The following is a 24,032-nucleotide window of genomic DNA, read 5'->3' as shown; positions in this document are numbered from 1 at the left end:
ATGTTGGCCAGGCTGGTCTCAAACTGCTGACCTCAAGTGATCTGGCCACCTTGGCCTTCCAAACTGCTGGGATTACAGGCGTGAGCCACTGTGCCCAGCCTAATTATACATTTAAGTCTCCAAATGTATGGAGATTCTTTGATCATCTTTTTAGTCATTGATTTCTGTTTTACTGAATTGTGGTCAGATAATATGCACTATGAATTTGATTCTGCGGTAGTTATTGAAATTTTTCTGTGGCATTGCACCTAGTAAATGGGTTAGTTTTTCGTATAGTTTCATGTGAGTTTGAAAAAATTGTATTTTTTTCTAACTTCTATGTGTAGGGTTCTATATACATCTATGGATAAAACTTATTGTGTGTTTCAAATCTTCTATGTTTTCATCAGCTTTTTTTTTTTTTTTTTTTTTTTTTAAAGTATAATGGTGTGGTCTTGGCTCACTGCAACCTATGCCTACTGGGTTCAAGTGAATCTTGTGCCTCAGCCTACTGAGTAGGGGTGCTACTACTATAGGCATGCCACCATGCTCAGCTAATTTTTGTACTTTTAGTAGAGACCGGGTTTTGCCATGTTGGCCAGGCTGGTCTTGAACTCTTGACCTCAAGTGATCCACCTGCCTCAGCTTTCTGAAGTGCTGGGGTTATAGGCATGAGCCACTGTGCCCAGCCATTTTTATCAGTTTTTATTTGTCCAAGACAATTATTGAGAGAGCTATGTTAAAGCTTCCTGCTGTGATGATAGATTTGTCAGTTCCTCATAACACTATCAATTTTGTTTTATATATTTTGAGGCTATGTTTTTAGAGTTTATTTTATCTGCCTGGTGAGTGGACACTTTTATCATGTAGTAACTCTCTTTATTCCTGCTGTTTGCCTTAAAGTCTATTGTCAGGTATTAATATGACTACAAGAGTTCGTTTTAAAAAAATTATTACTTGGTGTGTATTTCTAATCCATTATGTAAACAATTGATGTATATTTTATCAAGATATAATCCACATACCATCAAATCTATCATTTTAAAGTGTACAACTCAATGGTGGTTATAGTTTATTCACAGAGTTGTGCAATAATCGCCACTATCTTTTTCCAGAACACTTTCATCTACTGCCAAAGAAATACTACACCTGTTAGCTGTCAATCTCCATTTCCCTCTCCCACAGCCCCTGGCAGCCATGAATCTTTCTGTCTCTATTGATTTGCTTATTCTGGGCATTTCATATAAATGCACTCATATGGCACATGCCCTACCGCTGTGTCTGTTTTCTTTCACACAGCATAAGGTTTTCAAGGTTCATTCAGGTTGTAGCGTGAATCAGTATTTCACTTCTTATTATGGCTGAATAACAATCAGAGTTTTTTCTGGTACTTTTTCATACTTTTTCTGGTTTCCTTGAGCTAATAGTTAAATTTTTCTCTACATGACTCTTTCCCTGAAGATAAAGTTCTTTGAGTGTCTCAGGTTTATTCAGAATCTCAGTTGACAGTGTTTCACCTGGCTTGCATCCCAGGTTTTATCTCTGTTCCCACTTGCGTATCAGAACTCAAGCCCCAATTTGCTCATACTTTCTTGTATTTATCTTTCTCTTCTTTGTTTCTTGTTGTTTTTGTTTTCTTGGCTGTGCATTTGTAAAGGTATCTGTTTTCTTTTCTCCAGCATTTCTGGGCAGTAGTGGATTTTTTTTTTAAAAACATGGTTCACGATATTGACAGAAATAGAAGTCTTTTAATAAACATATTAATGTAAGATATAATGCACAAAAGTACATATAACATAAATGCACAGTTCCATGAATAATTGTAATCACTACCAGGCCAAGGAATAGAACATTGCAAACACCAAAGAACCTCTCTTTGTGTCTCTTCTCAGTAGAAATCTTTTCTCTTTTCTCATGATTCTGACTTCTGGGATAACCATTTCCTTGTCTCTCTTTATAGTTTTGTTACTTATATGTGTCTGTGATAAAGGATGGTTTAATTTAATTTTGGCTGTTTTTGAGCTATAGCTACCCTTTTGTTTGATGTTATGTTTGTGAGACTTATTGCAATGTTTGTGTTGCTGTTCTTAGCTCATTTTCACTGCTGTATTCCATGATATAAACATATCAGATTTTTTTTTCTTTGTTCTGCTACTGAAGGACAGTTGCATTGTTTCCAGCCTTTGCTATTACAACAAATTCTGCAGTGACCATTCACATGTATCCTGGTGTATTATATTCCAGCAACATTTATTGAAAAAGTTTATCTTTTCCCCACCAATCTTCAGTGCTACCTCTGCATTTTATGTATAACATTTTCATATATGCATACATTTATTTCTGATTCCTGTATTCAGTTTCATTGATCTGTTTGTCTAATGTTGCTCAATTACATATTGTCTTAATTACTATAACTTTATATTAAGTCTTATATTTGATAGAGTAAGTCCTCCCAAACTTTTTTTTTTTGAGATGGGGTCTCATTCTGTCACCCAGGCTGGAGTGCAGTGGTACAGTCTTGGCTTACTGAAACCTCTGCCTTCCAGGCTCAAGTGATCCTCCCATCTCAGTCTTTCCAGTAGCTGGGACTACTGGTGCACACAACCACACTTGGCTAATTTTTGTATTTTTGATAGAGACATGATTTTGCCATGTTGCCCAGGCTGGTCTTGAACTCCTGAGCTCAAGTGATCCACTTGCCTTGGCCTCCTGGAGTGCTGGGATTACAGGTGTGAGCCACTGTGCCCAGCCCCTCCCAGACACTTTTCTTCAAGAATTTCTTAGCTATTTTTGACCTTTTACACTTTCCTATAAATTTTAGAATTAGCTCACCCAAATCCCTTCTTAAAATTATAATTGGGATAGCAATTATTCTCTAAATCAGTTTGGGATAAATTAACACTGTTATATTATTAAATTTTCCAATCCATCAACATGGTATATCTTCCAATTTAATGTTTTTAACATCTCTCCAAATTCTAGAATTCTCTTCAAAGAGATCTTGTATATCTTTATTGATTTTATTCCTAGGTACTTAAAATTGTTATTATAAATGGTTTTTTAAATTCATTTTTTGTTAGACCTTTCTTTATTATTACTTATTAAGCACCACTTAATACTGCAGAAAATTTCAAATCACGCTTGAAAACACACTTTCTTTTCTCCCACCTGAATTCTTGATCAAGAGTTTTTCAAGTAAAGACATGCTCTTCTCTCTTCTGTATAAAACTTTATGAAATAAAGGCACAAGATTGTGTACATCTTGCTGGAAAATGCTGCCCAGGGCTCTGGAGATGGTGGCTGCCCAAGCTTCCTTCACTGTCCGGGTCCTGAAAGACATGCTTTGTGAAGAGACAATTGATGAACAACAGTCTTTCATTTGGAGGGTTGAAAACTTTCTCTCAAAGTCTCAGCCTGGTCTCTTGCCTTAGTTGTCGTAAATAGGCTCTCATCACTTCATCTTCCTGTTTGTTTGCAGGTTTGGCATAAATCACATTGAGTAGAAAACCAGGCTTTCTAGGAACAGGAAAGTTAGTAGTTCCCAGTGTCTAAATTTCTTTCTCACCTTGGGTTTTGGAATTGTACTTTTGGAGTTTCTTCAGACACTCAGAAATGTAGAGAATTATATATATCAAGGTCCTATCAGCCTCATTCTTAATTTCATAGTTCTTGAAGAAGACATTGGCCTTGAAGTAATCCATGTCTTCACCAGCAACATCTGTATCTTCTGTCTCTCTGGGGGCAGATCCTTTGAACTGACTTCTGATGGGTAACAGTGCCGTGTTTCCAATGAGTTTGGTGTCAGGATCCAAACTTATTGTCAGAGTGGTAAGCCGGCGTCTCGTGGTAAGCCCAGGTTTGAACCTGGAGGAGCAGGATCGAGTTAGAGTGGAGAGCTGGGGTCTGGCAGCCCAGGCAGGATAGGCCAAAAAATTCATTTTAACTGTTGCTGTTATAGAAAAATAGAATTATTTTTGTTGTGTTAATTTTTTATCATCAACTTTGCTAAACTCTCTTGCTAATTTTAATAATGTATTTTGTATATTCATTTTAATTTTCTTTTTGTGGAGACGGGGTTTTGCTCTGTCACCCAGGCATGCCATGGCACAATTATAGCTCACTGCAGCCTCACCAGGCTTAAGCGAGCTTTTCAAGTAGCTGAGACTACAGGCATATGCAACCATGCCCAGCTAATTTTAAATTTTCTCTGTAAGACTGAGTCTGGCTTTGTTGTCTAGGCTGGTCTGGACCTTCTGGCCTCAAGCAATTCTCCCGTCTCAGCCGGCCGAAGTGTTGGGACTACAGGCATGAGCCACCCTGCCTGGCCCCCTCATTTGAATTTTTCAACACACAATTACATCGTCTCGTTTCTTTCCAATTTTTACACCTTTTGTTTCTATTTCTGATTTTATGGATCTGGCTAGGAAGGACTACAGTGTGCAGTGCTAAGTCAAAGAGGCCATAGTGGATCCTTGTCTTATTCTCTGTCAAAAAGGGGCGCTCTCAGTGTTTTACTTTAATGTTTTTACTTCAGTGAAGCATGTTTGTTATAGACCTTCATCTCTAATAATTAAGACAATTTCTGTTTCTACTTTGCTTAGAGGAAATCATGAATATGAAGGAATTTAGGATTTTCTCAGTGCTTTTTCTACATCTCTTGAGGTGCTCATACACTTTTCCTTTAAGCTGATAATGTGATGAATTACATCAATTATTATTTTTTTCTAATGTTAAATCAACTTTGCATTTCTGGGATTCATCCAACTTACACATAATGCGCTATCCTTTTTTCTAAATTTCTGATATTTTGTTTAGCATCTCGGTATTTACATTATGAGTAAAATAGACTTGTGATTGTCACTCTCTGGGGTTGTTCTTGTTGGGTTTTAGTATCAAAGTTATTTTAGCATTGCAACCTGAGTTGGGGATTTTTTTCATCCCTTTCTATTCTCTGGAAGAGTTTGTGTAAAATTGGTGTTACATCTTCTTTAAATGTTTGATAATATTCTCTGGTGACACCATCTGGGCCTGGAGGTTTTTGTTTTCTCTTTTGAAATAATTACAGATTCACATGCAGTTATAAGAAATAACTATAGCATGACTAAAACACCAAAAGCAATGGCAACAAAAGCCAAGTTAGACAAATGGGATCCAATTAAACTCCAGAGCTTCTGCACAGCAAAAGAAACACTCATTAGAGTGAACTGGCAACCAACAGAATGGGAAAAAATTTTTGCAATCTACCCATCTGACAAAGGGCTAATATCCAGAATCTACAAAGAACTAAAAGAGTTATGCAAGAAACAAACAAACCCATTCAAAAGTGGGTGAAGGATACGAACAGATACTTTTCAAAGGAAGACATCTGTGAGGCCAACAAACGTATGAGAAAATGCTCGTCACCACTAGTCATTAGAGAAATGCAAATTAAAACCACATTGAGATATCATCTCATGCCAGTTAGAATGGTGATCATTAAAAAATCCAGAGACAACAGATGCTGGAGAGGATGTGGAGAAATAGGAACACTTTTACACTGTTGGTGGGAGTGTAAATTAGTTCAACCATTGTGGAAGACAGTGTGGCGATTCCTCAAGGATCTAGAAATAGAAATTCCATTTGACCCAGCAATCCCATTACTGGGTATATACCCAAAGGATTATAAATTGTTTTATTATAAAGACACATGCACATATATGTTCATTGCAGCATTGTGTCCAATAGCAAAGACCTGGAACCAACTCAAATGCCCATCAATGATAGACTGGACAAAGAAAATGTGGAACATATACACCATGGAATACTGTGCATCCATAAAAAATGATGAGTGTCCTTTGTAGGAACTTCGATGAATCTGGAGACCATCATTCTCAGCAAATTGACACAAAAACAGAAAACCAAACACCGCATGTTCTCACTCATAGGTGGGTGTTGAGCAATGAGAACGTGTGGACTCAGGGAGAGAAGCATCACACACTGGGGTCAGTTGGGGGGGCTAGGAGAGGGACAGCAGGGGGTGGGAAGGGTGGGGAGGGATAATGTGGGGAGAAATGCTGAGTATAGATGAAGGGGCAATGGAGGCAGCAAACTGCTGGGTTATGTATGCACCTATGCAACAACCCTGCATGATCTGCACATGTACCCCAGAACCTAAAGTACAAAAAACAAACAAACAAACAAAAAAAACTATAGCAAGATTCTGTGTACTTATGCTCAGTTTCCTCCAAAAGTAACATCTTGCAAAACCATAGTACACGATTACTGCCAGGATACTGACATTGACACAGTCAAGATTCAGGGCATTTCGATTGCTGCAGGATCTCATATGCTGTCCTTTTATAGCCACACCCAGGTCCCTCCTACCACATCCCCCTTCTACATCCCTGATTAATCTGTTCTTTGTTTCTTTTGCCATTTCAGGAATGGTATATACATATATACAGTATGCAACCTTAGAATGGAATCACGTACAGTATGCAACATTTTGGTATTGGCTTTTTCACTTAATGTAATTCTCTGGAGACTCACTCAAGGTCAGTGTGTGTATTGCTAGGTCGTTCCTCTTTATTGCTTATTAGTATTTCATGGTATGAATATACTACAGTTTGTTCGACTTTTCACCCATTGAAGATCATCTGGATTGTTTCCCATTTTAGTCTGATATGAGTAAAGCTGCAGTGAACATTTGTATAGAGGCTTTTGTGTGAAGGTTAAGTATTTCTCTGGGATAAATGCCCAAGAGTGTACTTATTGGGTCAATTGATACTTAAATGATTTTTTTTTAAATTGTAACTTAGGTTCTGGGGTACATGTGCAGATCATGCAGGGTTGTTGCACAGGTAGGTACATGGCATGGTGGTTGGCTGCCTCCATCCCCCCATCACCTATGTCTGGCATTTCTCCTCATCTTATCCCTCCCCAACCTCCCCACCACGCCCTCTCCCTTCCATGGTCCCCCACACCCCAACAGACCCACTGTTCAAGGAAATAAGGGAGGACACAAACAGATGGAAAAACATTCCACGCTCATGGTTAGGAAGAATCAATATCACGAAAATGGCCATACTGCCCAAAGTAATTTATAGATTCAATGCTATCCCCATCAAGCTACCATTGACATTCTTCCCAGAACTGGAAGAAAACCACCTTAAACTTCATATGGAACCAAAAGAGAGCCCGCATAGCCAAGTCAATCACAAGCAAAAGAGCAAAGCTGGAGGCATCACACTACCTGTCTTCAAACTATACAAGTCTACAGTAATCAAGACAGCATGGTTCTGATACCAAAACAGAGATACAGACCAACGAAACAGAACAGAGGCTTCAGAAGCAATACCACACATCTACAACTGTCTGATCTTTGACAAACCTGACAAACAAGCAACGGGGAAAGGATTCCCTGTTTAATAAATGGTGTTGGGGTAACTGGCTAACCATGTGCAGAAAGCAGAAACTGGACCCCTTCCTGATACCTTACACTAAAATTAAATGCTGATTTTTTTAAAAAAATTGCCAAACTCTTTCAGAGTCTGTACAATTTTTTTTTTTTGAGACGGAGTTTCGCTCTTGTTACCCAGGCTGGAGTGCGATGGCGCGATCTCGGCTCACCGCAACCTCCACCTCCTGGGTTCAGGCAATTCTCCTGCCTCAGCCTCCTGAGTAGCTGGGATTACAGGCACGCGCCACCATACCCAGCTAATTCTTTGTATTTTTGGTAGAGACGGGGTTTCACCATGTTGACCAGGATGGTCTCGATCTCTTGACCTCGTGATCCACCCGCCTCGGCCTCCCAAAGTGCTGGGATTACAGGCTTGAGCCACTGCGCCCGGCCAGAGTCTGTACAATTTTTTATATTCCCATCTGACATGCATGAGTGATGCAGTTTTTCTGCAGCCTCAACAGTTTTTTGTTGTCACTATTTATTTTATCAGAGTAGTGTTTTAGAAGTTTTAAAAGAAGTTGTAATTGGCGTATAGTGATATGTCATTGTGCTTTAAATGTGCATTTCCCTAATGGCTGACAATGTTAAATGTCTTTTCATGTGCTTATTTAACATCTGTATATTCTCTTTGGTGAAATATCTGCTTAAGAATTCTTTTTTTTTTTTTTTTTTTTTTTTTTTGCCTATTGTCTTGTTTTTTTTTTTTGTTTTGTTTTTTTTTTTTTTTTTTTTGAGACTAGGTCTCGTGTTGTTGCCCAGGCTGGAGTGCAGTGGTGTGATCTTGGCTTACTGCAACCTCCAGCTCCAGGGTTCAAGCGATTCTCCTGCCTTAGCCTCCCAAGTAGCTGAGATTACAGGTGCACGCCACCATGCCTGGCTAATTTTTGTATTTTTAGTAGAGATGGAGGTTTGTCATGTTGGCCAGGCTGGTCTCTAACTCCTGACTTCAAGTGATCTGCCCACCTCCACCTCCAAAACGTGCTGGGATTACAGGTGTGAGCCACTACACCTGCCCACCCTCCCCCCCCCCCCTTTTTTTTTTTTTGCCTATCTTCTAATTGGATTGTTTGTTATTTGACTGTAAGTTTTGTGAGCTCTTTGTGTATTCTAGATGCCGGGCCTTTGTTGGATATGTGGTTTGCAGATGTTCTCTCCTAGAATGTTTATGTCTTTTCATTGTTTTAATAGGATCTTTTACAGAGCAAAAATTTTACATTTTTGATGAGGTCCAGTTTATCAAATTTTCCTTTTATGGATTATGCTTTTGGTGCCAAGTCTAAGAACTCTGTGCCCACCCCTAACTCTTGCCTCCATTTCCCTGTGAGGCCACTGGAGGGAAAGCGCAAATGTGTCTGGAGAGGTCCGTGCTCTTGGGAGAGAAGCAGCTGCCTGCCCTGCCTCTGTCTCTGGGTGCTCACTTCTCCATTCTCTCCTCACCTCCTGCGTGGTGTTCTTTAACACTTTTTCTGCAGTGTTTTTGGTGGTGAAATTGTTCTGAATGATTTAATCTTCCCTCTCAAGACCAAGGGACACCTGACCGTTGTTTCTGAGGTAGAAGCTGACGGGGCACTTACACACTTGGTGGTAGCCCAAGGGGAATTCTTGTCTGGGTGTGGGAATGATTCCATCTTCTTTGATAGCTCATCTATTTTGTTTTCCTCCTCTCTGCTGCACAGGAAAAAGTAGGTAGGATCTACAGGCTCTGTAATCGTGTCTCAATCTTGAGAGATAATGGTCTCCCCTCAGGGTGCTCCTATTCACCAAAGACACGAGTCCTTCTGGTTCCTGACTGCTGCAAAGGGGGCAAGGGCCAACAGGGAACCAGGCTGTGTTGCCCTGTGCTGCTCACGAGTGAGTGCCAGTGTCAGATTCTCTTAATCGCAAAAGTACACACAGTTCATTGTAGGAGTTCTAGACAATAGAAATAAACCAGATCCACTTATAATCCCAGAACATGGTGTTTAACATTTTGGCCTATTCCCACTTCGCCCAGTTTTTTTTTTTTTTTTTTGAGACAGGGTCTCACTCTGTCACCCAGACTGGAGTGCAGAGGCGTGATCTCAGTTTACTGCAACCTCTACCTCCCACGCTCAAGTGATCCTCCTACCTCAGCTGGGACTGCAGGTACATGTCACCACACCCAGCTAATTTTTGTATTTTTTGTGGAGATGGGGTTTTGCCATGTTGCCTAGTCTGGTCTTGAATTCCTGGGCTCAAGTGATCCATACATCTTGGTATCCCAAAGTGCTGGGATTACAGGCACGAGCCACCAGGCCATCCTCCTTCCTCCACTGCAGTCAGTTTTCTTTTATAAAATGAGAATATGCAGCAGCATTTTCATATGTCTTGAAGCAATGTGAGTGAGCTTACCTAGCAGTGCATCAGGAGGCCTGATCCATGGGAGCACAGGGGCTGGCTCCTTTTAGGGTTCCCCCAGGGTCTGTAAGTCACATTCTCTATCTTGTGCCCCAGGGATGCTGAAAGTCTCTCTGTTGTTCCTCTGCCTGGGGGTGCATTCTCCTCAGTGCATACGGAGTAGGTCTTGGGGGCTGTCAATTCCTCTCCTTTCTTCCCTGGCCAGCCAGTTCCACTGGTCACTGCTGACCAATATCTCCTGCATGGTAACGGGATTTCACTTTGGCAGGAGACTCTGGTTCAAGGGGAGGAACCCTGAACATGGGGTTAATGGCCTGTGGCCTGGATAAGTGAGAGTTAAAGAAACATAAACTAATTTTCTTTGGATGAAGTTTATACATAAAGATGATATTCACCTAAACTTGCAGAGAATATGATGTGCTGTTTATTGCATAAATACATTTGATTATAAAACAATATTAATTTTAGATCTGGGCATATCCAGCCTTAGCTAACTGGGAATTGTGGCTCTGGTACCATCTGCTGCCTACTCTCCAGACTGCCACACCGGCCTGGGAAGCTGGCTCTCTTGGGACAGAGGTTAGAGCTGCTAGAGGTAGCCTGTGCTTCCTGGGGTCTATAGGGAAGCGAGGCTGGATCAGCTGCAGTTCAGACATTTTGTGGTGGTGGGTATCGCAGGCAGCAGGATCAGCGGTTAGAGTTTGCATTCTGACCACAGACATAAATTTGAATTCGGGCTCTGCTGCTCTGAGCCTCAGTTTTCTCTTCTGTAAAGTGGGGATAACAATAACACATACCTCGTTGGGTCATTGTAAGGTTTAAAAACAGGTGCTTATTAAGTGCTTATCACAGGGGTAGGCACATGTAATAGGTTACTCTTCCAGGAAAGATGGGAGCAGTACCTTGTCTATGTCACTGTGATAGTTAATTTTATGTGTCAGCTTGGCCAGGCCACTGCTAAAGACTGAATGTTTGTGTCCCCCACAAATTCAGATCTTGAAACGCAGCCTCCAGTATGATGGTACTTGGAGGTGGAGCCTTTGGGAGGTGATTAGGAGATGAGAGTGGTGCCCTCGTGAGTGGGATTAGAGCCTTTAGGAAAGAGGCTCCTGGAAGCTCCCTTGTGCCTTCTACCAGGTGAGGACATAGGAAGAGATGGCTACCTAGGAACTAGGAAGCACCAGATACCAAGTCTGCTGTTGCCTTCATCTTGGGTTTCCCAAACCCCAGAATGGTGAGAAAGAAATTACTTATAAGCTACAAAGTCTATGGTATTCTGTTACAGCAGCCTGAACAGACTAAGACAGCCATGTTCTCTGATGTCTAGTCAAACACTACTCCAGATGATTTTGTGAAGGTATTTAAAAAATGAGATTAACATTTATTTCTTTACTTTTACTTTTTTTGAGACAGTGTCTCACTCTCTTACCCAGGCTGGAATGCAGTAGTGAGATCATGGCTCACTGCAGCCTCAAACTGCTGGCCTCAAGGGATCCTCCCACCTCAGCCTCCCCAGTAGCTGGCACCACAGGTGCACACCACCATGTCTGGCTAATTTATTACATTTTTTTTTTTTTTTTTTTTTTTTGTAGAGGTGGAGTCTCTCTATGTTGCTCAGGCTGGTCTCAAACTCCTGGGCTCAAGGGATCCTCCTACCTTGGTCTCTCAAAGTGCTGGGATTACAGTCATGAGCCACCATGCCCAGCTCAGATTACCACTTAAATCAGTAGACTTTGAGGAAAGCAGATAACCTTCTGTGATGCAGGTGGGCTCCATTCAATCAGTTGAAGGCTGTACTAGAAAAAGACCGGCCTCCTCCTAAGGAGGGGATTCTGACAGCAGACTGCCTTTGGACTCAAACTGCAACTCTTCCCTGTGTCTCCAGCTGCTGCCTACCTAGCTGATTTTGGCCTTGCCAGCCTCCATAGTCACATGATCCAGTTCCTCAAAATAGATCTCTCTCGTCTTTTTCTCCATATATACACACACACCCTAGGGGTCCTGCCTAATACTATCATGGCGTAGCCATCTTTAAGCTTGCTGAGGGCAGGTGCTGTGTTTCCTTTGTCCAGCCCTCTGTCGCCCATACCTGGCACAGTGCTGGCTCCCTGTTAGTAGCCTGGTGATTACTGGGCTCTTCCCACTTTCTATTTTCCAGTTAGAAAGTCTGCCCCAGTGAGAGCCAAGAGTGACCGGGGTTCATCTCTGGGGCTGTAGTGAATTTTTAGTGCCTGCCAGGGCAGATGGTGAGTGGTTTCGAACTGGATGTGGTTGTGCATTTTGGGAGCTGAGACTTCCACATGGGGAAGAGAGATTGCCAGGTCCCGGTGCCTGCCTTTGCCCAGCCACTCTCTGGACTGGGCCAGAGCACAGCTATCGCAGGAACCTGCAATTGTGATGGGAAGGTGGGAGAGGGATGCTGCGTGCTTTCTGCCGTAATCAGTTCTCACTTTAACAATTGTAAACAGACTGGCACCAGAAAAAGGTAACTTTTCTCAAGTTTTATTGTAAAATCCTCAGAAAAAAGAGCATTTACAATGACAATACTTTATGATAATTTGTGAGTCATCGTTATTACAAGTGGTACTGCAAATACACCATGTGTTCGATACTGTGTAATAGGTCAAAGTAAATACAAACTTATTTCAAATGCCACGTACGGTTACTGTGTTGGTACAAATTTCTACTAAAGTTGATGTATTAAAAATAATTTATATATATTTTATAAATAAGGAAAAATTCACATGTATAATAATTACAGGAGGCCTTTTGAGAAATACTGGTGATTACAGAAAATATATTTTGGCGTCTACACAACTGTTCAAAATAATGTAATCTGCCTTGACATGAGAGATCTGAGAGTTTTCTGAGGTGGAGAAGCATGAGACTTGAACAGGACAAGTGATGTCTGTGGTTTCACATCTTGAGGGTCACTCAGCTGCACTACAGCATGGAACGATGTGTGTGACCACGCCAGCAAAACTCCATGTCCCGTTCTGCTTTGAGATCATCTCACACAGCCTTCAGGAAGCGTGAGAAGCAGGGGAAAGGCAGGAAGCCACAGGGCGGGGCCAGGCCAGGAAGGATGAGGGGGCCGGCCAGCTGTGGGAGCCAGGCAGGGACGGCGTGGGGGGCTGTGGGTCTGTGGTGTGCGGCTTGCAAGCCTGTTTCCCTCACCTCTCTCCAAGTAGCACGGGACCCACAGCTCTTCAGCCTATGGTAGATGTCATGCTGGGCAGTGGATAAAGGTTTAGATTTGGGGCATTTTCTCGATTTAGAGCTCTTGGGCTCTTGGGCCTCACAACCTAGCCCATACTCATTACTGTTACTCAGAAACAAAGCTCCGATCCTGATGAGGGTGCCTCTGAAGGGTTGCAGTCGCTGATCTTGCCAAGCCACATGTTGCCAGGCTTGGTGTGGGGGTGAGTCAATAGTTATTGCTTTGTGGAGTGCTGGCTGAGCCCTCTAAAGCCCTCTAGGGGCATGGCCCACGTTCTCTGGGGCCACATGAGCAAGGGTTGGTTCCACATATATAAAGATGAGCTTTGAAAGAAGTATGTGTGAATTGTGGCTTTTTTTTTTTTTTTCTAAAGTACATGCTAAACACTCTGAAGCCTGAAGCCTCACTGTGAATTTTGAGGAAAATCCCCACTCTTGTATTCTCCATAATTTCACACATTGTATTTTGTTAAATTAGCCTTCCCCACTTGCTGCCCACGGCTCCAAAGGAGGATGTGGATGCACAGGACAGTGTTTGTGTCTCAGGGTCTGTTGCATGGCTGCTGCCCAGAGCATGCAGGCCCAGATAAGACGCTCACATCCTCAAGTGACTTAGCAGGTAACCTGGGAGAGAGAAAAGCAGGGGGTGGATTATATTCCACTGGCTACTTGGGGTCTCGTAGTCACACCCTGAATTTTTTTTAGCCTCTCTGTTTTGATGATGTCTAGAATTTTGGAGAGAAACCAAGGCAGCTAGGGACTTTCTTGAACAAAATTTCTTTGCCTATGTGCCGGTCTGGGAACATGTAGTAGTCTCTGGCCTGTGAATGACTTCTGACTTGTACCCCAAAGCAGGAAAGCAGCACGGGTCAAGGCCCCAGGGTGGGGGCTGGTGTAGCAGTCAGGTCAGTTGCTCCTTGAATGGCAGGAGCTGTTGTGGAGTGGCTCATGAGCAGAGGGCTCAAGAGACAGGATTGGAACAGGAAAGGGGGAGAATAAAACGGGAATGGAGGGAGGTTGGGCGGCTCGGCCCTCTGAGGCTTGGCTGAGATGTCATGGTCTCTCTGTTCCTGCCGGATGGCACCTGACTTCCCTGATGGTTCTGAGACAGCTCTCTAGTCTTGGTCGTCTAACTCCAAAGGTCTGCAAGTGAGGGTTTGGAGGGTGTGACTCTGGGCAGCAAGGGGCTGTGTCCCCATGGGTTCTGACTGTTCTTGGAGTGGAACCTGGGGTCCTGGGTGGGGGGAACTGTCAGGACCTCTGTGGCAGTGCTGCAATCTTCCTGCCTGGCCTCCTGGCTGGGGGTGGAGGGGAGGAGCATTCCAGGGGTGCTGGGTGCAGGGGAGAACGTGAGGTAGATTGGTGGATACATAGGAAGGAGGTGGGAGTGGCGGTGTCAACTCTCCTGGAGGCTTGCTTCTGAAAAGGAGGGCTGAAGAGTGGGAGAGAGAGTTGTGGGATTTGCTAGTGAAGATGGTTCAGCATCTGTAATACTAGAATGAAACACATCATGATACATGAATCAACTACACTTTTTAAGCTTCATGTAGAAAAATATATCCAGAATGAATGTTTCACACCTCAGTTTGGAAATCTTCTTTAGTTCACAGATTATTGGTCAACAGAAAACAAGATGTGGCCGTACAAAACCAACTCCTGGCTGTTTTCCTAAACGAAGGCTCAGCAGTTGCAATCTCTCTGGCAGCAGGCGGTTCTCTGCTTTACTTGGGGTTGGAAGCTGGCTTCCAGTGCCTACCTGGAATTGGGAGCTTTGTCTGCACAGATGGACATGGGGAAATGGCCGGGTTGGGGGTGAGAGTGGTAGGTGCTGAGTGTCTGTCTCTGGTGATGCTATTTCTAGGTCAAAGTACCTGAAGTTTGGTGTTACTAGTTGGCCCTAGCCGGAATTTACAGGGCTCTTCCAGCTTCTTCCTGAAGCTTGGGGAAAAGGAGGACACTCAAATGTCTTGGAGACTGAAGAAATAGGCCTGGGCCAGCCCCAGGCAGGGCGGGCTGGGTCAGTGTTGGTGAGGCTGGGATGATGGCTTTGGCTGTGGGTGTGGTGCCTGTCAAACCTCCTCATGCAAGAGGGTCATGCCATTGTCCAGAAGCTGGCAGTCCCCCTTCCTGCCATCCGTTTGGGGCTGCTTGGGTGGGCTTTTGGACCCAGAGCCTTTATGCAGCAATCTGCCCACTGGAGCAGAAGAATGAGGGCCTCCATTTCCAAAGTGTTCTTGTCACCACGGGGGCAGATTATTTGTCATTTTGGAAAAAAAAAACTATTGAATTTTTGTGAAATTAACTTTATTTCAAAATAACTGAGGGAGTTTATATAAATAGCTTTCTTGATGATTTCTTTTGGTAAAGTCAGTACTTCTTTAATAGTGTAAAATATCAGTGGTGAATTGATCTTGTGTGTTCATCAGAAGGATTACCCGCTGGGCTTGCTACAGGAGGCCCCCTGTAGGGAGGCGTTTCCTACCAGGGGCTTTTCAACTGTGTCCCATGAACTTCTTCTGGGGCAAAGGGGGCGGGGCGGGGGGGAAGCTCAGGTTGATCTGGTCCTCCTCCTCCTCCTCCTCCTCCTGCCCCTGACTCCCCACCCTACCAGCTCTATCGGCTTCCTTGCTAAAAACCATTTACCTGCCTGCATTAGTGACTTTGCCTTCTGGGGCTGGACTCCTGAATCCCTGACCTAGGCTTCAATTCAGGCCTGCTTCGATTCAGTTGTGTCTGGCATGTTGTCAGTGAGACCTAAGCCTGCCGTTTCCAGGAACTGCACTGTGGGGACAGTGAAGGGCAGATACGCTTTTTAGACACATTTTGAGATGGAAGGGATAGTGGGAGAGGGACAGGTGCTGCAGAAGTTGACTCCGTCACTCCCGATTATTTTAAAAGGCCAGTTTGGGTTGAACTGGTCTTTGACTTAGGAATCCTGCTGCCCAGAGAGGCTGATGTTCTGGCCTGCTCTTTGGTGGGATTTCTCCTCATTTGGGCTCAGAGATCCTTTTTCTGTTAGGGGCTGACACAATTGAGATTTTTCCAAAAAGAGAAGTTTATGAAAGTTGGAGCATTTTGGTGGTAAAAATGGGAGATTGGGAGTGGACAGATCAAGATACTGAGGCAGGAAAAAAAAAAAGGGGTGAGATGTATCATCCATGCATCCCCAGCTACTGTGGAACTGCATTCTAGGATTTTGAGGTTAGCTTCCTCAACTTACATCTACACAGCAGACCCTTTAAAATAAAAATCATAAACCTCCATGTCTGGGCACACCCCTAGGGGTCGCAGGGGACAGGCGTTTGGTGGACTAAGATCCATGAGACATACATCCAAGGACAAGTGATTATCTCACGAGATCTGTGGTGGGTGATGCAGGTGGCTTGGGCAGCAGGTGGGAGGGAAAAGGAGCTGTGTGTGTTGAGAGTGACGCAGAGTCTAGGTTTTCCGAATTTCCTCAAAAGGGTTCATTCCTTAATGGCAAAGGAAAATCCTGGTCATGTCAGCAGGTGAAAGTGGCCAAATTAGCAAAGACATCTGTGGTAAGACCATTTCTCCCAACCCCATGTGGCTCGCAAAATGGTCATTCAAACCAGAACACATGTAAGTTTTGGCCACTGATACGTGCGAGAGGGAAGGGGAGCCCGTTTTTGCTGAGAGTCTCTGATTTAGGCGGGTCTCTAGGGGTCTGCGTGGGCTGTACTTCTTCGATGCCCACCTGAGTCACCACAGCCTGACACACGTGGGGAGAATGCAGTAGTGCCAGCCTGCCGCCTTCTGATTCTGGGTTTTGCAGTGTGTGTGTTTCGATTGGGGAATGTGGGTACGAAAACCCCCGCTGAAATGTGCTCTCTCTGCAGTGCTGATGCAGAGATGGAGTACCAGAGATGAGCAGATAGGCCACAGGCAGAAAAAAAAAATCTGTTTTGAAAAGGTGTAGCTTCAGGAACTCACCTGGCTCCACTTGTGTCCTTGGGGTTTCTGCACTGAGCAGAGGCCACCCATACCTTGCCAGGCAAGCCCAGTCTGCCCTGAATCTGGGCCACCAGACCTGACTAATGAGATGTCCCCCTTCTGTGCTGAAAAGCAGGCACATAGAACTTGTCCTGATCTCTCGGGGTCCCAACACAGAACCAAGTCCTTACCAACGAGGTGGTCTGGTCTGCTCTTGGAGAAGCAGAGTGGCCACAGTTGACCGGGCGGTATTCTTAGATCATTGTTCTTTCTGGCTGTGGACTGTGGGGTTGTGACCCCCCAGAGACTCAGCCTAAGGCAGGGAAGGATACAGTTGGACCTCGGAGAGCATCTTTCTGCTTACTAGCATTTGAGATTATAAAAAATTATTTTTTTAATCAAAAATTTCCAAAATAAAGTGAGTGATTTCCCCATCCCCCAAGATGCAGTCAGTCTTGTTGGCTCTCCCTCAGGCTTACAGCAAGTCAAACGGAAAGAAAAGCAAAAAGCAGCTTCGAGGGAGAAGATGAGGTCCCATGCGAGGACGGATGGGCTTTTGGTTCGGTTCGGGAGGCCCCTGCTCCTGGTCAGCCTCTGCTTTTGGGCCACTCCATCAGGGCAAGGTCTGGCTGGGTCTGGCGGTAAGGGACAATGACTATGTGAAGGCAACCGACAGAGGTGTCCGCCTGGAGAGCAGGATCCCTTGGTTCCATGATGTCCCCAGGTCATACGGCGTGCAGCTTGGCACAGAAATGATCCCTTTACACAGCAGCATGTGTTCTCATCGTAGCTCAAGGCATAAATCCTACTTCCTAACAAAAAAACCCCGATCTTGGTAGCAGCGCATACCTTATACTAGGAAACTTGCAAGGAGACCAGTGTTGAACCACAAAGCGAGTACAGGTTTTTGCTTTTGTCTGTAAAAATGTACAGCACACCTGCTTGGGCTGCAATGTCAGGATGAAGGGGAGCTCCTTGGCCCAGGGCTCTGCTCTGGGCTCTTCATACCTCACCCACCCACACCACTGTGGTCCCCCCCTTTATGCCTGACACCTCACACCGCAGTGTGTTTTGTCTCCCATTGATGAGGAACAGTGACTCTTGGGCTGGTGTGAGGAGGTACTGTCCGAACAGCCCACTGTCCCTCATGATTCGGCGGGCGCCCCCCCAGGGCTGGGCTGGCCCCATAGGTGGCTCCTTTAAGTTCTTCAACATGCCCACCTTCCCCGTGGACAGCTCCAGGAACAGCAGGTCCGACTCCGTGTGCAGAGCTGCGTAGATGTTGTATTGATTGCTTTCGGTGAAGGAGCGCTGGAAGGCCAAGTCTGAGATACCTGGGTTTATTTGCAGGTCGTACAGGGTCTGGATCTCCCCCCCCACCGTGATCTCCTGCACGTGCAGCCAGGGGCTGTCAGCGGCAGCGCTGACTATGAAGCGCCCATCAGGGGATGCGTGTGGGGTGCCTGTTACATCGCCGTTGGGGCCAACCACAGAGTCTGTGACACTGTCAATGAGCAGCTGTCGGGCAGCAGAGGTGGGGTTGTCCTGTCGGCACTGGATGAAGAAGTAGCCGCCCAGGTGGGTGTGCGCCATGGCCTGGGGCACGCAGCCGTGGTGGTGCAGGCTGATGGTCTTGAGGAGCATCAGTGTTTCCAGGTCCACTTTGTGGACCGCAGGGTCAGACTTGTTGAAGATGAAGCCAAACCTGGGAGGGGAAGAACTGAAGTCAGAGGTCGAGAGGCCGCTTCCAGGGGTGGGGAATCTGTCATTTGTCTTAACAATTACATCCTCTGCCTTTTCCCTTTACCATCATCCTTCAGTGATCTAATAGCCTAGTAATAAGATCTACCATTCTGCAGGGTATGTCTTCAGAAACAAATTATCTATGATCTCAATCCAAACACAGTGGAGTTACAAATGTTCCTGGATTTGTGCTCTTGTAACACACACTCATCTTTGGAAATGATTGAGGAGAAGGGCGAGAGGGCCTTCAACTGTTTCTCCTTTTGCAATGCCTGTGATCTGTTTCCCTGAGGCCCAAGTCAGCTGGAAAGGGGCAAGTCTCTGTCTGGACAGTGAGCATGGAGGAAAAGGGCAAGAGATCCCTGCCCGGACTCTGCCTGTTATGAAGATAAGATAGGAGATCCTATATCCTCACTGTTGTCTAGACTAATTGGAGAGAATTTGAGGATGCAGATGCAGCGGAACAAGTGGAGATTTCCTCTTAATATGCGCTTCCCCTGGAAGGGGAACGTCGGGGTAGTCTCTTCTCTGGCCACACTGGTGATGTGGGTAGGAAGAACCCTGGGCATTGGGGTTGAGGACAGCTTTCCTCTCCGGAGCCAGATGGCCTGGTGCCACCACACTGCCCTGCTAGCTGCAGAGTCTGGGGCAGGCTGCTTGCCTCTTTGAGCCTCAGTGACTCTAACCAGGGTAGCTCCTTCCTAGGGCTATTGGGGGATTAGATGTAAGAGGAAACTTTGGCAGAGGGGCTCAGGTGGATGGGAGTTGCTCACATCTGGACTTTCTAAAATTCCTCTTTGGAGGCTGGTTGAAGTATGGAAAGGCCTGACTCCAGGTAGGACTTCCCTTTGATCTTGAGTGCCTGTGCCTAAATCCCTTGCGCACAGAGGCCCTTTGGTGCTGTATACACCTACAGGAATAGAGCAGAAACTCTTTTATAATTTTCTCTGGAAAAACTGTACTCCAGAGTGGAGGAAAATACTCCCTCCCTCCAAGGTGTATCTTTACAGCATCCTTAAAGAACCAGAGCATGGAAACAACAAGAGAGAAAACTCTGCTCTTCTAAGAAACTTTAAAGAAAAAGCCACACATAGGAGCTGCAGAGCCTCTTGAGTGTGCCCGACCCCCAGCTGAACACAGCTGCTTTGTGAGGGCTTCACCATTTAACATACTCTTAGAGGCTCTGCACAGGCGCTCTCTGCAGTGAGAGGGTTCATAAAGTGGCTTTCTTCCTTGGGTAAGGGTGAATGGGTGAATCTCCAGCATCAGCTTGCAAAAACGAATCACTTCATTTTGCAGAGAGGTGCTTGGTGGTGGATTATAGAAAGGTATAAATAGTGCTATAAGACATTTGGAGTCTTGACGGCTTAGAGACAGGCTTGGTTGTCTGGCAGTGGTAACGATACACAAGATGTTGGGGCTCTCTGAAGTGAATAGGGATGGGGACTGACCATGCTGGGATGAGGTCTGCAGTTGAGGCTATGGCTCTTACTACTGGGTGGTTGTTTTAGGTAGTGGCAAACCATGGCAATCAGGAAGCCTTGTCTCTTTGTGGACTCCTTGCACGGATGCTCTGGGGGTTCCCAAAGTATTATGGGCTGCGGTTAGACAGGAATGTGAAAGAATGGTGCAGTGAAAGAAGACTTGGCTTTACATTTAGTCTGACTTTGCCAATTTCTAGCTGTTTGGCCTTGGTCAGTCTCTTAACTTCTCTGATCCTCCCTGTAACAAAAGGGTTAAGACCACCTGGACGAGATTTTTGTGTCCAGCAAGTAGAGGGTGCTCAATTTATGACTACTGTTTCCTTCTTTCCTCTGTTGCCCTTACATTGAGGATGGGACTTTCTGACCTTTCTGGGCCCCCGAGGGCATTAGGAGCTGTGCATCTTCATTATAATAGAGTCACTGACCCCAAGCAATGAGGACTAGGCTCTAGGTGTGTTTTACTGGACCTTTTCTGTTCCTTCTTGATGGGGTCCAAATCCAGCACAGGAGGAGTGGGGGAGACAGAGAAATGAGCAGGTCCCATGCTGGGCAAAGCTGCCCCCTGCAGGGCTGAGCTGGGGTAGGGAGTGCCTTAGCGACATCATGGGCCAGTCTCACCTGATGTGGTTGATGATGAGGTTTGTTGGGGGAATGAAGAAACCGTCCACTCCTGCGAAGGGTGTGCGGATGACATGCTGGCCCTGGCCGGCGCTGGCTTCTGTGATCACCTACGGCACAGAGTGGGAATCCTAGTGAGGGCCCATGCAGGTGGGGGCCGAACCTGGAGACACCCCGGCAGAGGGGTGCTTGGGAGAGAGATGACTAACAAACCTCAGTCTCAGGGAAGAGCTAGGAGCAAAGTGGGAGCAGTTCAGGAACATCCTAGGCAGGGACACATTCTTTCTGGGAGAGGAAGTGGTGGGACAGGACTGTTTGCCCGAATTGCTGCTGCCTTCTTGGCTAAGCCCGCCTTGCTGTGCTTTGTCAGCCACCAAGATGGCGAGTGAGAACCTGAGGGGTGGTGCTGGGGTTTCCAAGGGAAGTTGCCACGATGGAAACGTCACTCTGGTTGCTCAGAGACCACCTCCTCCCGCCATGGGGAATCCCACCTTCTCAACATGTAGGCCACGCTAGGGAAAGAGGGAGAGGGCTTTCAATCATGAAAATGTCAGATGGTAGGATTGTCTGCTGGGAATTCATTTTTCTCTGGTGCCAGTCGCCTGGGCCAGTTTGTTGGTAGTCTCTGTTGGATGCTGCTTACAGGTGTTCTCTGAGGTGCGACTCCAGGATTGATGAAAGTAGATATCCTATGGAATGCCACTCTGAGATGCTGGGCACCTGTTTAATGTCCTGCAATTACAATGCTGGGAAGAGGTCCCGGTCTCACAGAGGAGACTTGCTGTAGAAAGTAAGCAATTGGGCCCTGTGCCTTGTACAAATCGGTAGTGACAGAGCATGGCTGCCTCTGCTTCCCTGGAGGTAACCCTTTCTCCCCTGTGGACTCAGCAGGAGGAGACCAGAGCCTTTCCCTGGTGTGTCCCAGCTGCACTTGTGTCAGGGTGGGCACAGTGGCAGCTCCGAGCAGAAGCCAGGTGGTGTGTAAAGTCAGTGGTCCGGAGTCCCTGCCGTGAAAACCCTGTGGTCAGGCTGGACAGCCCCTGTGTCAGCTAGCGAGGCCCGAGCCAGCCGGCCTGTGTCCTCCCGCCTTCTGTGTATGCTCATCAGCCTTCAAGTTCTAGGCCACTGCCCAGAAAGCAGCAGACTAGTGGCCTGATGTGGGGCTTGGCCAACTTATAAGCCCTGAGGATAAGTCCAGACCCGCTGTGCAGGAGAGGAGGCAGAGGCTGGGCCCCTGAATGGGAAGGTGAGACACTTCCTGATCATGATATTGTGGCCATGTGTGTAGAAAGGAGGGTCTAGACTTCTGCAATCTGAGGCTGGTGCAGGGTTAGGGCTGTCTTTGGTGGGGCCTGTGACTCCCATGGCTGAGAGCTCTGGATGCTTCTACTTTTTAGGACTGGAACTGTCTTCTGGCTTTTATTTTTATTTTTTTTATTTTTATTTTTTTTATTTTTTTTTTGAGACGGAGTTTCGCTCTTGTTACCCAGGCTGGAGTGCAATGGCGCGATCTCGGCTCACCGCAACCCCCGCCTCCCGGGTTCAGGCAATTCTCCTGCCTCAGCCTCCTGAGTAGCTGGGATTACAGGCACGTGCCACCATGCCCAGCTAATTTTTTGTATTTTTAGTAGAGACGGGGTTTCACCATGTTGACCAGGATGGTCTCGATCTCTCGACCTCGTGATCCACCCGCCTCGGCCTCCCAAAGTGCTGGGATTACAAGCTTGAGCCACCGCGCCCGGCCTGGCTTTTATTTTTATAACAACACAAACAGCACCTGGCCTGCCTCCTCAGGCAGGCTGGAGGCTTGTGTCTTTTTTCATCTTGCTCTCCTCTGCAGTCGGCAGGCAGAGTGCTGGGTTGGAGCGACGCGAGCCATGATTTTCAGGCTTGAGGCAGTCCTCAAGTTGCATTAGGTTATTTCTCTGTGACTTTTTTAAAGAAGCCAAATGATTACTTCTATGGCAAGCCCACAGCAAAAAAACTCATAGAAGTGGGTGTTAAGAAAATATCAGCATTAAGAAGTAGGATCTTAGAGAGTCTGAAAAGAAAATGCCAGGGAATTCCAAGAAGCCATGCAATCATCGCTTGGTATCAGGCCTGTCATTTTAGCTCATAGGAGAGATGGAAAATTACAGGCTGTCTTCTATCAGCGTCATTCATGCTTCTCTGCTCTGACACCCTGTATTCAGAGGTTACTTCATCAAAACGCAGTGGCATGGGCCATTGAACTGATGTGGGCATGCCAGCCTTGTTTCTCGGAATCACGAGTTCCTCCTTGGCGTTTTCTTGTGTCCTAACACACAAGTGCCCTAAAGATAACTGTCAAGCCCCTCACATTTGCTGGCTGTATGGGTTTGGTTCAGGAGATAACGGCATGTGCCTGGATCTCAGGATCTGTCCATCAGTTGGCAGGGTGGGGACAGGAAGGTTGGGCATCTCCCTCAGAGGGGAGTGTGAAACCAGCTGGGAAGTGGCATGTGGAGGGGCTGGAGAACACGATATCCAGGGAAAGGCTGGGAGGCAGCTAAAAGTCGGCCTGGGAAAGGGGGTGGGCCAGAGTGTGCTGGGCAGCATTGGAGAAGATGCCACACATTCAGAACCTGGGTACTGAGGGAGGTCTTGGTGGAGGAAGCCTTGTTTTTACAAACACCTTCATGTAGTCTTTTCAACATGTGTTCAACAGATCCTTCAGTGCAGGATAGTTAGAAACAAAATTAGATTATTATTTTTAATCTCTTGCAAATAGAAACAATGCAGTAACAAACACAGTACCTTCAAGAGATTAAAAATAATGTCGTAGCTCAATTTTTGTCCACATCCATGTTTACGGCCTTTGGAAAAATTCTGAGAAGTTAAGTTGCTGGATCAAAAATTATTCTTGCACTGGCCAGGCATGGTGGCTCATGCCTGTAATCCCAGCACTTCTGGAGGCTGAGGTGAATGGATCACATGAGGTCAGGGGTTTGAGACCAGCCTGGCCAACATGGTGAAACTTCCGTCTCTACAAAAATTACAAAAATTAGCTGGGTGTGGTGGGGTGCACCTGTAATCCTAGTTACTCAGGAGGCTGAAGTATGAGAATAGTTTGAACCTAGGAGGAGGAGGAGGTTGCAGTGAGGTGAGATGGAGCAACTGCACTCCAGCCTGTGTGCACAGTAAACTCTGTCTCAAAAAAATTACTCTTTCAGGCCTTTGGTTCACACTTTCCAATTGCT

General features: G+C 45.7%; 1 protein-coding gene and 1 long non-coding RNA gene across 5 annotated transcripts in view; one reads left to right on the top strand and one right to left on the bottom strand.

The window, feature by feature from the left end:
• LOC141580448 (uncharacterized) overlaps positions 1 to 24,032 on the top strand; it is a 94,810-nt gene that overhangs the window by 57,322 nt on the left and 13,456 nt on the right. The gene's annotated exons all lie outside the window — the stretch shown is intronic.
• FSTL4 (follistatin like 4) overlaps positions 12,283 to 24,032 on the bottom strand; it is a 431,619-nt gene continuing 419,869 nt past the window's right edge. For all 4 annotated transcript variants that reach the window (XM_074381537.1, XM_039471889.2, XM_074381541.1 and 1 more), the window contains 2 exons: positions 20,815 to 20,924; positions 12,283 to 18,674 (listed from right to left, as the gene is read on the bottom strand). In XM_074381537.1, the coding sequence (XP_074237638.1) occupies positions 17,972 to 18,674; positions 20,815 to 20,924 (813 nt within the window). In that variant the 3' untranslated portion in view covers positions 12,283 to 17,971. The remainder of the gene's footprint in view (positions 18,675 to 20,814; positions 20,925 to 24,032) is intronic.

This window comes from Saimiri boliviensis, chromosome 1 (genome assembly GCF_048565385.1).
Source record: "Saimiri boliviensis isolate mSaiBol1 chromosome 1, mSaiBol1.pri, whole genome shotgun sequence".
Taxonomy (NCBI): domain Eukaryota; kingdom Metazoa; phylum Chordata; class Mammalia; order Primates; family Cebidae; genus Saimiri; species Saimiri boliviensis.
Note: the sequence above shows the minus strand (reverse complement) of the source record. Positions and strands in the feature narration are given on the sequence as shown.